We start from the raw sequence: 18074 nt of genomic DNA, 5'->3' as shown, positions 1-18074 counted from the left end.
GTTGACTGACCTACGCATGAGACAGTGTGAGCGGTTCTGTCCTAAAAAGGTACTCATTCTGCCCCCCCGTCCCAAAAAGCTGCAAGTTAAATAGAGGCTGGGGGGAACAGTCAGAACAACTTTCAATTTATTCTAAAGATCTGCTTTAAAAGGCCCTGTGCATAATGAGTTGAAAAGCCCTATTTTCATTTGTAAGTTTTGGCTTGCAATTTCAATCCTTAGCTGTCTGGTCCAAGGACATTAACGATAAATCCAATCATTCCACACAAACTTCCATAGGTAATCCATGTAAAGGATGGGTGCACTGCCTAACCCATCCATGCAAAATGCAACAATATGCATTGTTTTATACACACTTTGTGTTTGTCACACCTTAGAAATGAGCTGTCATGGGGGTGAAACCTTTTTGCTCTTCAGTTAAATCCTGCTTTACAATCTTTCTCAGTGTGCTGTTTTTTGTTTCCATTGTTATTATTATTATACAGGATTTATATAGCGCCAACAGTTTGCTCAGTGCTTTACAAAATAACGGGAGACAATACAGCAACAATACAGTTCAATACAAGAGGGATAGGAGGGCCTTGCTCCTTGCAGCTTACAATCTAGGAGGGAGGGGCTAGTGGTACAAAAGGTAGTAACTGTGGGGGATGGACTGGTAGGAAGAGTAGAAGATTCCATTATTAGCTGAGGGCAGGATAGGCTTCCCTGAAGAGATAGGTTTTCAGAGATCGCCTAAAAGTGAGCAGAGTAGGTGATAGTCTGATAAATTGGGGTAGAGAGTTCCAGAGGATGGGGGAAGCTCTGGAGAAGTCCTGGAGACGAGCATGGGAGGAGGAGACAAGGGAGCTAAAGAGTAGGAGGTCTTGCGAGGAGTGGAGAGTACGGTTTGGGTGATATTTAGAGACAAGATCGGTGATGTTATTTGGGGCAGAGTTATAAATTGCTTTATACGTTATTGTTAATGTTTTGAATTTTATCCGTTGGGCAATGGGAAGCCAGTGGAGGGATTGGCAGAGAGGGGTGGCAGATACAGAACAGTTAGGTGGATAAGTCTGGCAGCAGCGTTCATGATAGACTGAAGAAAGGATAGCCTGCGATGAGGTAGGCCAATGAGGAGGGAGTTGCAATAGTCAAGGCGAGATATAACAAGGGAGTGAATAAGATGCTTAGTGATTTCCGAGGTTAGGAACGGGCGTATCTTGGAGATGTTACGGAGGTGAAGTCTACAAGATTTGGACAGTGATTGGATTTGGGACTGAAAGGACAGATGGGAGTCTAGGATTACACCTAGTACCCTGGCATGAGGGGAGGGACTGATGATTGTGTTATTGATCTTGATGGAGAAGTCAGGGGAGGGGGCACGGTCTGGGGGGAATACTAAGAGCTCAGTTTTGGAAAGATTGAGTTTGAGGAAGTGGAGTGACATCCATGCTGACATGTCACTTAGGATAGTAATGCGAGAGGAGACTGAAGGGGTGAGGTGAGGGGTAGAAAGATAGATTTGTGTGTCATCAGCATAGATATGGTACTTAAAGCCATGGGAGTTTATCAAGTGACCAAGGGAGGAGGTGCAGATGGAGAAGAGAAGGGGTCCAAGGACAGAACCTTGAGGGACCCCTACGGAAAGAGGGAGTGAAGAGGAGGAGGCAGCGTTCTAGGTAACGCTGAAGGAGCGCTGCGATAGGTAGGAGGAGAACCAAGAGAGAGCAGAGTCTCTGAGGCCAAGAGAGTGGAGATTTTTGAGGAGGAGGGGATGGTCAACCATATCAAAAGCTGCAGAGTGGTCAAGAAGTGTAGTGAGTGAAATCCAGACTGCAAAGGGTCAAGAAGGTTGTTGTCAGTGAGGTGGGAGCTCAGGCGATTGTAGACTAAGCGTTCTAAGAATTTAGAGGTGAACAGGAGCAGGGAGATGGGTCTTAAGCTGTTCAGGTTGGAGGAGTCCAGCGAGGGCTTTTTAAGCTGTTCAGGTTGGAGGAGTCCAGCGAGGGCTTTAGAGAGATGAGGAAGGCACCAGTAGACAGGGAAAGATTGAAGATGTGAGTGAGGGAGCATAGGATGGAAGAAGAGGGTGACCGTAGTAGTTTTGAGGGGACAGGATCCAGGGGGCAGGTGGTGAGACGGGCTTCAGAGAAAACCTTAGTGACCTCTTCGGTAGTAGCAAGGTCAAAAGAGGAAAGTGTTGAGGGAGGTTTAGTTTAAGGTATGCTAAGTGGGATGGTTGTCTGTGCAGTGGCGATGCCCCTACGAATTGCGTCAATCTTGTTTTTGAAATGATTGTTGGTCCAATACCATGTCTTGGGATCCTGGTTCTATCCTGAAGGTACTTTTGTTCTCCAGCAACTGGCTTTTGCCTGTGGCCCTGCCTAACTGTGTTGAGGGACATGGGGATATTATTAATCAAATATCCAGAATAGTACAAAAAATTTAAAACAGAGCACACATCCGCTGTAGTGTAACTCCATTTATTAAGATGATAAAAAGATCAAAACCATTGTACTCACAATATGTGATAACATTCAAGCATGAAGTGAAAAAATACTCCTCAGCTTTTCCCTGGTGGTAGAAGTGGCAGATGAGAGACTGGAATTAAGTGGATTCGCTTTGGACGGCTACAATGGAGAGAAACACACCGCCGCCACTGCGCGTGTTCCTGGACTAGCTGGCGCCATGCTCCGTCCCAATAGAACACAACCCAGGGAGGAAGGGGGATGTATCCAAAGAAAACGGGGTGCGCAGGCCTAGTGCATTATCTTTAAAAAAACATTTATTGTAATAAAAGAAGTGGTAATATACTCACAATGGACAATAAAGTCAAAGGCACATCATGTAAAGGACAGCAATGTCAAGTCTCGCTGGATAACATCCGTAATGGGAATTTTGGACCTCCAAACTGCTAATGCGTTTCGAGGACTTGCCTCTTTCTCAGAGCCAATGCCTATAGTGCCTGTAACCTCTCTTATATATCCTAATATCCTGTGGGTGGGTGATCCCAGACCCACCCATAGGCGGAGATAACAAGCACAAGTGATGCCCTTTTAAAGATATGGGAGTAGATGGGAATGGAGGACCCAATTGTAAACATTGCTACAAATATGTGATAAATACTAAATGGTCCATAGAGCATACACAAGTGCATAAAAACCATACATGCAAATCTAATATGTGTCATACTGTATGAGTAGAATACATTTGCATCATTAGAGTAAAAATCACCCAGTTCTTCCATATCTGCACAAAACAAAAAAGGACTAAAATCGCACAAAGCCATGATATAATAATTACTATGTAAACTAATCACACCAAAAGAAATGTGTATGAATATAAATAAACATGGAGGTGCACAAAGGCTAGTTTCAGCAATGTCATAGGAGTGTATTGACTCACATCATCAGTGGCTGTATTAATACCATGGGTCTTGAATTAAGCATGACAAGCTGCATTATGCTTTGGCTGGTAAACTCCAATGAGCAGCAATATAGTAGTTAACTAAGATGGAGTGGGGTATCCTCTTCTGTAGCGTGTGCAGTCCAATATATCAATATATCTTTGGAGAGAATTTTTGGAGAGCTGCCACACTTACTCCCTATGGTACTACATGTCCCAGCCAGACAAGATCCTTGTGGACCAGCGAATTAGTACATGTGTTTTTTTCACTTTATAAATATTCAGAATAGGCCTACTTTCCGTAAACATGCAGAGGACGTTTTGGCTCAAATGTTGACATGCAGAGTTTCGGCACAAGAAGTGCCTTTTGAACTCCTGTTCCAACAACTGATTGGTGAATCCCTGAACAATTGGAGGTAAGGATGCATCGATCACCTTCCGAAAATAGTGTTATTGGCATTTTGCGGATATATAAAAAAAGGTGCCGATAATGGCAGCCAAATACGTGCAATTTTACCACGTTTAGAGTGCATTTTTCATAGGTCATATGACGTAGAAAAAAAATTAAAACTGCAACGTGTGCGTTTTTGCTGTGTTTCAATGCATTTCAGGCCTGTTTCACACCAATGCAGTTTGCGTTTTTGTCCTTTTTGCAGTGCATTTTACTTTTTGCATGTGTGTTTGTGACTCCTCTTTTTTTTTTTTTAGTGCGTTTTGCAAATATTTTTGAATTTATACTTGGCAAAATGCAGTCACGCAAGTACCGCTTTCCTGGTAACCACCGAACCCAGACATGTCCATCAGATTGCCAGACAGACAAGTGTGATTTGTCATTCCAGTGAACACGACTCCACTTCTCTAGATTCCACCACTGCATCTGGCGCTTTGCATTGCACTTGGTGATATAAGGCTTGGATGAAGCTGCTCGGCCATGGAAACCCATTCCTTGAAGCTCTCTACACATTGTTGTGTTAATCTGACGGCCACACGAAGTTTTGGAGGTCTTTAGCTATTGACTCTGCAGACAGTTGGTGACTTCTGCACACTGTGTGCTTGAGCATGTGCTGATCCTGCTCTGTCATTTTACTTGGCCTACCACTTTGTGGCTGAGTTGCTGTTGTTCCCAGTTGCTTCCACTTAGTTACAATATCACTAACCGTTGAGCGTGGAATATTTAGTAGCAAGGAAATTTCATTATTACACAAGTGGCAACCTATCACCATGCTTTAATTCACTGAGCTCCTGAGAGCGACCCATTCTTTCACAAATGTTTGTAGACGCAGTCTGCATGCCTAGGTGCTTGATTTTATACACCTGTAGCCAAGGAGGTGATTAGAACACCTGAATCCAATGATTTGGAGAGGTGTTCCAAAACTTTTGGCAATATAGTGTATATTTTTAAAAAAACTGTCTATTTCGGTTTTGGTTTTCGACCAAATGCATTCTGAATTTACGGTTTCGGTCCAGAATTTTCCCTTCGGTGCACCACTAATTGGAGGAAAGGTACCCTTCTGCCCTAGAAAAAGAAAGCTAAACCTCCTACTGGGAAAACCCTCTTCCTCTTAATACAGTATAAGAGTTCCTTTCATTTCTCTCTTACCTGAAGTCCAAGGCAAAGCCTGAAACTCAGTCCTGCTGTATGGCCTGGACCCCCAAATCCTCAAGTTCCACAAACAAGTTCTCCTCTCAATGGGGGGGCATCATCATTTAAAGTAGTGGAATGTTTGCTGGCCTTTGTAGCTATCTGGTCCTGAGACATTTGGGTTCAAAGCATGGTATCCAACTACAAGATGGAATTTCAGCCTGCCTCCAACACACTTCGGTTGGATCCTGAATCTCCAAAAATCAGCACTGGAGCCATCTCCTTGCTTGACCTTGCACACAGCCCTTTTGAAGAATTTCCTTCCCCTAAACAAACACCAGACCATGCTATCGCACACATGGACTCCTGTAGCCAATTTAATCTCCACTTTTGCATGAGGGGTCTTGACTTAATGGAAGCCTCTATTGAGCTAGTCCTATATGCTCAAATCCGCTCCAGACCATTGCAACTCACATTCTGGCTGCTTGGAACAAGAGAGTTGAGTCTCTGGACAGTCACATCCACCTGACCCACAGCACTGGAATTGCCCTGGCATCGAGAGTCCAGCTCTGGAGTCTTGCCAGTCTGTCTTCTTACTGGTATGGAAACCTGCAACGATGGACCTCTTGACTGCAAGGACATCTGACACCTGATTTGGATTCAGTCGGGACAGTGCCACATTAGTGGCTTACATCAAACATGGAGTAACCAGACGTCTTGCAGCTTAAAGTGGTTGTAAACCCTTACATACAGTATACTTACTATAGTTGGTGCACAGAGATGAAACAAATCCTCCTACATAAGTTATACCTGTTTGTTATCTTCTCTTCTCTAAATTTGTTCCAAGTCCAAAATGTATAAAGCTTGTCTAAGCTTTCAGGGGGCAGAGAACTGAAATGACACACTGCAGAGCTCAGCGAGGAGTGCTCTGTTGATTCACCTCCATTACATATTCATCTTATACTGATCTGACTTCAGTAGAATACATTTTGATTGGTTGGCATGGGGTACTACTCTTCAGAATTAGTAATTCTTTATTGAATAAAGCCAAGGAAATTTTTAAATCGCAATTATATATATTATACAGTGAACACCCAGAGTACAGTATACTCTAAAACCTTATATTGTGTTTCAGGATGAAAAAATCCGATTTGCCTCAGTTCTCCTAACTCTTCGGCTCTTGGCAAAGTTCCTGGGATTTTTGACATTTTTACCTTATAGAACTACAGAATCTCTTACTGGGGAATTACAAGAGTCTGCAGTTGCTGTACGAAACCAGGTAAAATTAATAAATTGCACTAAGAAGAAAAACATCCCTCTACATACCTGTACCAGTCAGCTTCATCTGATCCATTTACCAACCCTCTCCTTGCACTGTACTCCCTTTCCAATCTTAATTCTCACCATTTTAATTTGTTTAGTCACTGCTGTCTTCTATGTGAACAGAATTGATTTCCTGATCCTTCCTTTTCTCCTCAGACTCTTCCTATGTTAGATGTGCTGCAGTTACTCAGACGGTCCATACAGGACCATCGTACAGTGCTAACTGTTCCATGGGCAGTAGAGTATCTTTCATTGATGGATGGTGTTGCTCCATATCTGGAATATTACAGAAATGTATTTTGTCACTTGCTACACCTGTACAGGTAAATTTCTATTTAAAAAAAAAAAAACTCTTTATGTCAGTTTTTATATATTTACAGGAGTGTATGTTTTAATTAGACTGAACACATCATTTTAACATTTAGTAATCACCACAATTTAGATGGTCTACCTGATTCTTATACAGATAGAAGAAATGTGAATCCTGTATTAATAGCCAGCAGTGATACTCTGTAAAGAGCCTGCTGATTAACTGTTCTGGCAAGTAAGGCAATTTTTATTATTGTGTCTTGCTAGAAAGTTTACCTTCATTGCAGTTGTGTTTTAATTTTTTTGTTGGTACTCTGAAAGATTTTCTTTTGTTGCAGTTAGAAGTCATTGTAATTGGTTTATATAAATGATTTGTTGTCCCAGATACAAGCTGATCCTGACTGATGAGAAGGAGATGGGGTTATTAAACAAACTGCTGATTCTTGCTGTTCTGGGCTGGCTCTTCCAGGTACCTTGTTTTGTAATAAGTTCTGTTTCCCTAAAAATGTATTTTCTTCTACATCGCGAGATACAGAGCATCTTTATTCATGGGACTGAACACTGGCAAAAAAATGTCCCCTCCACGTTAGGCAAGGCTTCTGTTTTTTGTTAGTGTCTGAAGGTGCTGGTCATGCGGGTGCAGCTCTCTGCACAAAAATAGCTAACTTCTGAGTGATTTCATCCAGGATCAAGAGACCTTTTTTTTTTTTTTTGGATCCATGTCCTTTGGCAATTCATCACTCATAGGAATCATACCTGGACCCTGCACCAGATGACATGGTGGACAACCTGTAAGGTGGTTTGTTGGCACTGGATCCTGCATAATGTGACCCAGCATAATAATACATTATTACCAAAAGTATTGGGACTCCTGCCTTTGCACACACCTGAACTTGAATTGGATTCCAGTCTTAGTCCGTAGGGTTCAATATTGAGTTGACCCACAATTTGCAGCTATAACAACTTCAACTCTTCTGGGAAGGCTGTCCACAAGGTTTCGGCGTCCCTCTATGGGAATGTTTGACCATTCTTCTAGAAGCGCAGAAGGCCTGGCTCGCAGGCTCCACTCTAATTCATCCCGCAGGTGTTCTGTTCTGTTGAGGTCAGGATTCTGTGTAGGCCAGTCATGTTCCTCCACCCCAAACTTGCTCATCCATGTCCTCATGGACCTTACTTTGTGCACTGGTGCGCAGTTATGTTGGAACAGGAAGCGGACATCCCCAATTGTCCATAATGTCTTGGTATGCTGACACCTTAAGAGTTCCCTTCACTGGAACTAAGGGGCCAAGCCCAACCCCTGAAAAACAACCCCACACCTTAATCCTCTCTCCACCATACTTTACACTTGGCACAATGCAGTCAGGCAAGTACCATTCTCCTGGCAACCGCCAAACCCAGACACTTCCAACGCATTGCCAGACAGAGAAGCGTGATTCGTCACTCCAGAGAACACTGTATAAATAAAGTGCAGCGCTAATAAAAGTGACAATAAAAGTTCATAAATAATAAGAGATGATAAATCATCCCAACTGTAGTAGAATTCAAATGCTTGTGCTTGGAAGTAATGGTAAAATTGCGCACTCACCAGATGCGCATTGAATATTCGCATATAAACATATGCAACCACGGACCACTTAGGGAAGCGTGGTATGTCAGGCGCCTGGTGAACTTCCTTCTAGGTATGGAACAGCACAGCAGTGAATCTTGGGATTAAGTGAGATCTGCTCATCCAGAGTTCCCCTTTAGGATGGATGGGTATGCAGCCTGTTTACAGGGATTCCCTCCTCTGGGTTCTAGATAAGTAAGGATCATCTGCAGGCTCTGTAATTTAATAGCTCCATAAAGGAGCCACAAAAGAAGTGCCCATAGTGTAGTCATTTCTAATGCTTTATTCCATGGAAATTGGTTAAAAGGGGTTAACAGTATTGCAAAGTAAACGCAGCCCTGACCAAGAGTAGAGATGGCCACCGGACCTACACGTGGCTCCGGCAGCGTGACGTCACGGCGTGTTGGTTCCTCCTAAAGCTTTTCGTGCCACGCACGTCCTCAGAGTGAAGACCAAAGCTGTTTCTGCTCTTTGTAAATCATGTTTTATGCAGGACTGGTTCTAAATTGGAATGACTTTCATTTTTGACAGCTGATGAACTTGCATGGCTCTGAGGAGAGTGGCAGGATCTGCATATCTTTACCCTTTAGGTGCATGCCACTAAAAATGAAATACAATCAAAGGGCACCGCCACTTGTATCTGCAGACCTTCGTGAAGACCACAGAGAATATTACTCTTCTGCAAGCTTTCCTCTATCTCAAAGTGATCATTCCAGTCCCAGAGGATGAAAGGGTTTTTGCTTTCTACAAAGACCCTTTTACAGGTTCTGAAATCAAATTTCGATGTTTGTCCCCTTTTAGACCTGAAAAGACTTGGCAAGTTTCTCCAAGTGCGAAAGTTTAGATGGAATCAGTATGGTCCAGCCTGACCTTTACCCAGCAGGGAATTTCCAGACATCACTGGACATCAAACATGCTTACCTGCAAATTCCGATCCTTCCATCTCATGAAAGGTTCTGCGGTTTGCAGTGGAGGACTACCACCTAAAATGGTGTCTCTGCCATCAGTCTTTCCACAACTCCCATAATGTCCACCAAGGCACAGTGGGGCAATAAAGTATTTAGTCAACCACCAATTGTGCAACTTGCACAATTGGTGGCTGACTAAATACTTGTTTGCCCCACTGTATATATCTCTATCAACACATATGTGTCAAAACATCTAACAATGCATATACATACAATTGTGTTCAAAATAATAGCAGTCAGATATCACTAACCTGATCAATCACTGTTTTTGGTAGAAATTATATTTCTACATGGCAAATAATTTACTAGCAGGTATAGTAGAGTAATAGAATAGTCATGACATGCATGCTGCTGATTCTGTGTAATTGAATCATTAATTGAAAGGGGCATGTTCAAAATAATAGCAGTGTGGAGTTCTATTAGTAAGGTCATACATTCTTTGAAAAACAGGTGACAATTATTGCCCTTATTTAAGGAAGGAAGGCGGCAAATGTTGTACATGCTGGTTACATTGCATTTCTCTCTGAAATTCTGAGGAAAATGGGTCGTTCCAGACATTGTTCAGAAGAACAGCGTACCTTGATTAAAAAGTTGATTGGAGAGGGGAAAACATATAAAGAAGTGCAGAAAATGACAGGCTGCTCAGCTAAAATGATCGCAAATGCTTTAAAATGGCAACCAAAACCTGAAAGACGTGGAAGAAAGTGAAAAACTACCATTCGAATGGATAGAAGAATAGCCAAAATGGCAAGGACAATCAGCTCCAGGAAGATCAAAGAAGGTCTAAAGTTACCTGTGAGTACTGTTACAATTAGAAGAGGCCTATGTGAAACCAAGCTATCTGCAAGAAGCCCCCGCAAAGTCCCACTGTTGGAAAAAAGACAAGTGCTGAAGAGGTTACAATTTGCCAAAAGCACATTGGCCTAAAGAGAAATGGCGCAACATTTTATGGACTGATGAAAGTAAGATGGTTCTTTTTGGGTCTAGTGGCCAGAGACAGTTTGTCAGACGATCCCCAAAATAAAATAAAATGTAAAAAAATAAAAGCTATTAGAAGGATTTTGAGCTTTATTCACTTTTTTCAACACACTGCTATTATTTTGAACACAACTGTATATCATATATACAGGATCACCTCAGAAGCCAACCATCCGACTACTATCATAGAGTCATTACATCACTAAGCCTCCATCGTGACGTGTTTCGACACTCCCGACGTGACTTCCTCAAAGGTAAAACCTTGAGGACGTCATATGGGGTGGTGACGAAATGCATCTACTTACCAAAGGTTCTGCTTTGGGGGCTCCTGCATACCGGTATCGCTGTTGTGGATATCTGAATGACTTGCTTCTGAAGGATCAGTTTTGCTTCTCTTCTGCAGACCAATGTGCTTCACACAGTGCACTGGAGAGGTTCGGATGGGTCCTGAATTTGCAGACGTTGGCCTTGGCCCCAACTCAGAGGTTGATATATTTAGGCCTGACCCTGCATACTGTCTAGGCTCCTCTCCTTCTGGACATGTATTGCTCTGAGGGTTCAGGTAGACTTGCTCAAGACTGTAACTAGTCTGTCAATTTGCTCTAGCATGAGGGTTCTGGGAAATATGGTAGCCTCCTTTGAAGCAATAGCTTTGCCCAGCTTTCTTTCATTGAAATCCCTTCAATGGAATGTCTTAAGGGCATGAAACAGGAGGACACAGTTTTTAGATTCCCTAATATTGCTAATACCAGCATGAAGCTGTCTCTGGACTGATGTATCTCCTCACACATGCCAGAGATGGGAAAAGCGTTCCTACTTTTGTCCTGGAAGGTCCTAACGATGGGCACCGGCCTCATGGGCTGGGGTGGAGTTTTGGACATTTTTTTCGGTCTGGGAGAACTTGGTCACCTCAGGAGAGGTTGTTGCCCATCAACATCCTGGGACTGAGAGCCATTCACCTTGCCCTCTTGCATTGAATAGCTGAAGTGATTTCCTGTTAAGGGTCCTGTCGGACAATTCCATGGTGGTCTGCATTGAGTTGTAGAAAATTGGCAGGTACTTTTTTCTCAACAACTCTCTCAGGGGGACTGGGATTTTCACCCAGAGGTGTTCGGGGGAACTTTGTCACTGGTGGGGCACCCTGGATTTGGATCTTCTGGTGTCCAGGTTCAATACACAGCTGGATGGGTTTGTCTCCAAGACCATGGGTCTTTGAGCATTTGTTTTAAATACTCTGGTTGCACCGTGAGACCCTTTCTCCCTAATTTATTCATTTCTGCCATCATAATGTTTATATTGTCTGCTTTTCAGGATTAGAGTGGGAGGAATTCTGTTTTCTAACACCAGTCTCAGGTACTCTGACCTTGTGAACATGTTGGCTGACAATCCTTCACTTTTCTGGACTGACCGATCTTCTGTCACAAGGTCTAACCTGCCTCCCTTTTTTTTTATAGCCGCTGGCTGTTACAGCCAGAGTCTTGTGAGACAGTATTTGCTTTTCTGTCATTCCTACCCTATGGAAAGCTTGGAAGGTGAATTAGGGAAGGAAGGTTTAACACAAATCTTGGAAATGTTGTTTTCTTTGGTGTGAAACTAAAGGTTTTCTCCTCACAAGCTTGCCTGGTCTTGCAGCTTGGCTTTTCTCCAATCTGGAGCTTTTTTGGAACTGACCTTAAGTTTGATCAAGAGTCAGATTTCAGTCTTGGCGGTCACTTTTCAGAGACTGATTTCTTCACATTCCTTGGTGCGTACCTGTGTGCAGGGTGTCACTAGTGTTGTTTCACTGGTCAGCATTTTGTTGACTCCTTGAGACCCCAATTTTTCCCTAAGGCGGTTTCTTCGCTCCATCTCATCCAGGACATTGTGTTCTGGGGCCTGTTGGCTTGTTGCCCTCTCCTCATATTCAGTGCCTGGGACATCCCTATTCATAATGAATATAAAGACACTCTGGGGTTTATTTACTAAACCTGGAGAGTGCAAAGTCAGGCTCACTTTTGCATAGAAACCAATCAGCTTCTAACCTCAGCTTGTTCAATTAAGCTTTGGCAATGAAACCTGGAAGCTGATTGGTTTCTATGCAGAAGTGAGCCTAACTTTGCACTCTCCAGGTTTAGTAAATAAACCCCTCTGTGTTCCATGGTGTAGGGTATAGAAAAAGTTTTTTTTTTTGTTTAACTGTAAGATTCTTTTCTTAGAGTACACCTCGGGACACAGAGATGTCACCCCTCTTTGTGGTGCCTGGCTTTCTACAAAAACTGAAGCCTTTGCCTAAAGGGGAGGGGTTTTGCCTGGGAGAGGACTTCCTGTCTTGTCTTTCTGCCAGTGTCTGGTCATCTGAAGGTGGCAGCATAACACTCTTCATAATGAATATAAAGAGACTCTGTGTCTCATATCTACTATTTTGTTATTAGTGTGTGACTGATGCCATCCCTCCATGTAATATAATTGCTTTTTAGGTGCCAACAGTACCAGAAGAAATGTTCTTCAACAATGAAACTGTCAAAGATGAGATTTCAGTAGGAACTGTTGTAATAGCACAAGCTCTGGTAAGTGTGAGAGTCTGGACGTTTTTGTAATATCAATATGTAGGTACTACTTTGAATGGGTTTTTTTTTCCAGTGAGCTCTGAGTAATTGTAACTTTACTGTACAGGTTTGTTTTAGTGTGTTTTTTCCTCTGTAACGCCTAAAGTTCTCTCTGATAAAATCCTCAGTGTGGGAAGGGTTGCAACCTTTGTCAGGTCTTTGTTGCTATCTGTGCCTCTTCCCTTTTTTTTTGCTCAAGGTGGTACTAGCCACAAGGACAGGAAGTGAGGAGAAAACCCTCCACAGCAACACAGAAAGCATTAAAAACCCTTCCAGATTCAAAAATATAAAGTGTTTTAATCATGTTTGTATCATTATAGGGAATGTTTCCCTTTACTCTCCAGAATAACCATGAGAAATGAAGGACAATCTTATAGCCTCTTTTGGCTATACCTAACTTTAATCAGTTAACTATTTCAGTCCTAGAGCCCTTTCGATTGATTCTACTCATAGAGTAAACCGTCTTAACGCACAGCAAATGAAGGTCTTATTGACTTTTATAGCTCCATGCACGGTGGATCAGTTTATCTCTAAAGCTCACAACAAAATCAGTGAAGCCTTTCAGGTTGGCAGCTCAGCTCACTCTGCTCCCCTTTTCCCAAGCACCTACTCCGCTTTTACATTATAGATCAGAAGTCTGCCAAAGACTGGGAAAGGGGAGCAGAGTCAACTACCGTATTTTCTGGTGTATAAGACGACTTTTTAACCCATGAAAATCTTCTGAAAAGTCGGGGGTCGTCTTATACGCCGGTATACGGCGAGCCGGTGTCAGGGCGGCACTTTTTTGGGGGGCGGCGCGGTGCCGTCCCCCTCCTTCCAACGGAAGAGACACTAAGTACAGGGGCGGGCAGGGGGCTGCTGTTTCTTACCTGGCTCTGGTCCCGGTCCCACGACGATCTGGTCCAGGAAGCGCAGCTGCTCCTTATTTTGCTGAAGCACTCGGATGACGTAGAGGTCGGGGTAGCTTTTAACTACGGGCATCCTGGAATGCACTCTTTTTGACACCATGAAAGTGTCCATTTTGACATCAGGATTGGCTCAGACAGCCCTGCTGATCAAAGTCTCTGTTCTGTGCCAGGTTTGTGCAAGTACTCCTAAGACGAGGTTCACATCTGTGCTGTGGATCTGCACAAAAATCCATGCAGCTGCACCACCCGCACAGAAGAATGCGGACCTGCGGGTGGGTGCCATTAATTCTAATGGCACGCCGTCGCACTGGAAATCGCAACTGTACTGGGAACCAAGTTTCCTGTGCGGGCTGTGTTTTCAGAAGTGCAGGGACTTATTCCCTGTGTGTCCCAGGGCACGGGAGTCCATTCAAATTAATGTGCTCTCGTATCCGCACAAAACGCAGACCGCAGAAACGCAGATATGTAAACCTGGGGTAATAGTTTCCTTGCTTATCTTTAGTTTGCAGAATACCACATAGTGACAGTGTCATAAAAAAGTCAGGTTTTCAGTATGCAAGAATTAGAACTACTTTGCCTTTTTCACATAATTGCAATCACAAATATCCTAGAAGCTGCGGCTGGGCTTTAAATGTATTATAAATGTGAATGATGTCAGCTCCATATTAAGCAAATGTTCTGTAACTATAGGATTGTGTGCCTCTGGTGGATCAGCAACTATTGTACAACTGTTGTCCTTACCTTGGTAAGTTACCTATTAAAGTTGGACAATTAGAAAGAGCTAGTTAGCCAAAAATTTCACCTCATACAAAATATTTTTCTTCTTGGCAGGAGAATTGCGAAAATTGCTTGTTTCATTTGTGGCTGGCTCTGGAGGCAAAAATGGAGGTTTTATAAGGAAAATCACTCCTACTGCAGCAGAACCGCTGATGCCAAAACTAACTTTGTCACAAAAAAAGCTGCAGGTAAAATTAGGGTTTTTTTTTTTTTATTTTTTGTGAAAACCAAATCAAATTTGTCTTGTTCTTGCTATTAACTTGAATGGAATTGACTATAATAAATGAAGCAATGTTCATGGCAAAAGTGCTGGATTGCAACTCTGAGATGCTAGTCTCCTTTTTTATATATTTGTATATTTCTCTATCATCCCTTGAGAGACACTGCTTGATGATTTATTAAAAAACCTAGGGTTATACTGCAGCCTACTGGATTGCAGCTGTGAGAAGCTAGTCTCCCTGTTTATAATTTTGCATGTTGCTCAATCGTCCCTTGAGGGACACAGGTTGATAACCAAACAACCTAGAGATATAGGTTGCCTAAAGCAGGGGTGGGCAACTATGGCCCTCCAGCTGTTGTAGAACTACAAGTCCCATGAGGCATTGCATAACTGACAGTTACAAGCATGACTCCCAAAGGCATAGGCGTGATGGGACCTGGAGGGCCACAGTTGCCCATCCTTGGCCTAAAGGAAAACAGGACCCTAGGCACATAGAAAACTGAAGGCCAACTCCCTGAGCCTGTAAACCCTCCCTCCTCACACCTGCTTAGTGCCCTTAGGAGAACAGATGTCTTTCTGTTCTGTTAGTTTTTTGCTTGAATTAGAGAATGTTTCTACCGTCAACAGTTACTGGTAGATTTCAGGCTCTGCATATTGGAAAACCTGGAAGTCTCTATAGTAGGCCAATGGGCTCAGGTTTTCCCAGCTCATTAATTATACTGGCGTTCTGTCAATGACAGTCCTGTAGTTGGCAAGAACTTCCCATTTGTGTTCCAGTTAGTGCTGAAATGTACTTTTCGGTCAGGCCAGTATGAATGGGGATTTCTTGTGGCGTTCTCAGGCCAGAGCTGCAGCAGTGTTCCTGTCCCTGTCTGTAAAAACTCATTGTTGCATGTGCTTTGCAGTTTTATGTTGTGTTGAGGTTTTTATTCTGTTTGGTACTGAGGCTGCTTGTATGGTATTGCTACCAAAGCAGCTGTAGCTGACTGGCCATTTTGAGAAGGCATTAAATTCATTGGGTTAATTGGATCCTGTCTAAATTGTCCCTAGTATGTGTATGTATGAATATAAGTTAGGGACCTTAGATTGTGCACTCCTTGAGGGTTAGGGACTGATGTAAATGTATAATATATATGTAAAGCGCTGCGTAAATTGATGGCACTGTATAAGTACCTGAAGAAATAAATAAAATTAAAAAATAAATTTACTTGTGGGTTTACTATACACTTATGTATTTGCATGCTGGCAACATGGGGGAGCTCTCCTCTTTATGTGGATAATATTGACAGATTTGTCTCAAGACCTGATAATGGAAGCGATAGATGCCCTGGGGTGCCATGGGATCGGTATGCGCCGATCTAAGCCATTTCTCTGCTGAAATTTTTACCACATCTACCTTGAAGGATCGAAGTCTACAGCATTTTAGCCATTCTCATAGCTCTCGAATGGCCTTGGCGGTTGTTGTATGCCAACATTGTTCGTCTGGTAGCCTTTGCACCTCTACTCAGCTTCTCTTTAGCTGGCTTTTACAGCCTGGCTGTTAAAACTTGGTCTGAAATATGGTGTTTTAGGATTCAGTTATTCAGGCCATGCTTAAAGCTCATAAATCTATTTCCTGCAAGATTTATCAGCGTCCTATTTGTAATAATATGCTAATTTGCATCTTAGTTCAAGGAGTTGCATATATTGCCCCCCCCCCCCAGTTAATCCTCTACACCTACTATGAGAATTAAATATAGTATTGTCAGTGCTTCAAAGACCCCTCTATTTGAGAAATTTCCTTGTAGTTATCCTGTAAGGGCGGGTTAGCAGTTTTCAACATTTTCCTGTAGTGAGCCCAATTTGATCTTATATGGATGCACTGGTGCCATTCTGTCATTTCCCTGGGTGATGTAATCAGACAAAGAAAATAAAGAGAGGGCGCACTGGCCTAGTGCATTACCTTAAATAACATTTATTGATAAAAAATTATAGGTGATATACTCACAAAGGACAAATGTAAATAAGCTCATCATAAAGAACAGCACTGTCCAGTCCGCATGGTATCCACATAGGAACATTTGACCTCCAACAGTCTAACGAGGACTTGTCTCTTCCTCAGAGCCAGCACTACCGATTTTTTTACACATATTACATATCATTGTGCACTCCAGAATGAGAGCAATAATTCTAGTATGAGACATCCCCCGTAACACTATACTGATGACCTAGAAGGGGCTTTAAAAGTGTCTCCTATAGAACATATAGGGTACTGAAGTTCGTCACCATTTCACGAGCGCACACAAATGTAAGGTTTGACATGTTGGATATCTGTTTACTTGGTACAAACTCATCTTTATATTTTACAAAAAAAAATAGAAAATGTATTTTTTTTTTGTTCCCTAAAATTAACTTGTGTATTTTTTACTGAAATTCTGCGGTAATATCGTGCGACATAAAAAAATGTAAACTACCACTATTTTAGTCTCTGGGGTGTCTGCTTTCAGAAAATATATAATGTTTGGGGGTCTTCAGACCTAAAATGATTTTTTAAACGTGCAAACAAACGCAAAAACGGCTCTGGCAGTGAAAGGGATAAAGGATAAGCCCGACACTCCCCTTTCCTGAACAGCACCCAATCAGTGCTCATTACACTGCGAGGTTTCTCTCCTCCCTGCTAGTCCCCGGGTGCAGTGCTGCAAAGAGACAGGGAGGTGAGGAGGAGCTGAACAGTACAATATTAAACATATAAGTCACCATAAAGCCCCTTTTTGTTTTTAAAAGCTTCAGATGTTCCTAAAAGCACCTCAGATTTAAATATGGTTTTGGTTAAAATGTATTATTTTTTTTATCTGGACATGAGGGATATGTAGATTGAAACCCCAATTCAGTCCCTGGACAAGCAGTTTTTTCAAAAATGTCAACACCCCTGCAGACTTTGGTTCAATATTATTTCTTGCTGATAACCTGAAGATATAAATCTCTTTTCACAGGCTGAGCTGGAACAAGCATTCTTCCATAATCAGCCTCCCTCACTTCGGAGATCTGTGGAGTTTGTGGCTGAACGGATTGGATCTAACTGTGTTAAGCATATCAAGTGCGTAATTATCTCCTAGCTTGGTTTTATACAGAAAATCACATTACTTGCTCAACCTCTGTTAAATATCACAATTATTCCATTGAGTGATTGAAGAATGTTCATCTCTACTTTTAAAGGGCTACACTGGTGGCAGACCTAGTGAAGACAGCTGAAATTATTCTGAAGGACAAAGTGACAGAGGACAGTGCAGGTCACAGCATGCTGCTGGACGGCGTTTGTGCCAGGCTCTGTGAGGATGGACGGCAGGCTCTGCAGCAAGGACAACAGTAAGAGGAGTTTAAAATACAAGTGAACCATTTTGAAGCATTACCATATACAGAGATCTTACTCTCAGCATGAAATATTGTCTCTTAGA

The 18074-nt window shown here is 42.5% G+C and overlaps 1 protein-coding gene across 1 annotated transcript in view; it reads left to right on the top strand.

Annotated features, from left to right (window-relative positions):
- The window catches only part of CDAN1 (codanin 1), an 85474-nt gene that overhangs the window by 52295 nt on the left and 15105 nt on the right, over positions 1-18074 (top strand). Inside the window, exons 13-20 of the mRNA XM_089686881.1 lie at positions 6102-6245; positions 6446-6612; positions 6983-7067; positions 12607-12696; positions 14334-14388; positions 14475-14608; positions 17613-17716; positions 17836-17985. Coding sequence (XP_089543007.1) covers positions 6102-6245; positions 6446-6612; positions 6983-7067; positions 12607-12696; positions 14334-14388; positions 14475-14608; positions 17613-17716; positions 17836-17985 — 929 coding nt within the window. The remainder of the gene's footprint in view (positions 1-6101; positions 6246-6445; positions 6613-6982; positions 7068-12606; positions 12697-14333; positions 14389-14474; positions 14609-17612; positions 17717-17835; positions 17986-18074) is intronic.

The sequence above is a fragment of the Staurois parvus genome, unplaced genomic scaffold, assembly GCF_062004578.1.
Source record: "Staurois parvus isolate SC_StPar_1 unplaced genomic scaffold, SC_StPar_1.0 ptg000414l, whole genome shotgun sequence".
Classification (NCBI taxonomy): domain Eukaryota; kingdom Metazoa; phylum Chordata; class Amphibia; order Anura; family Ranidae; genus Staurois; species Staurois parvus.
Note: the sequence above shows the minus strand (reverse complement) of the source record. Positions and strands in the feature narration are given on the sequence as shown.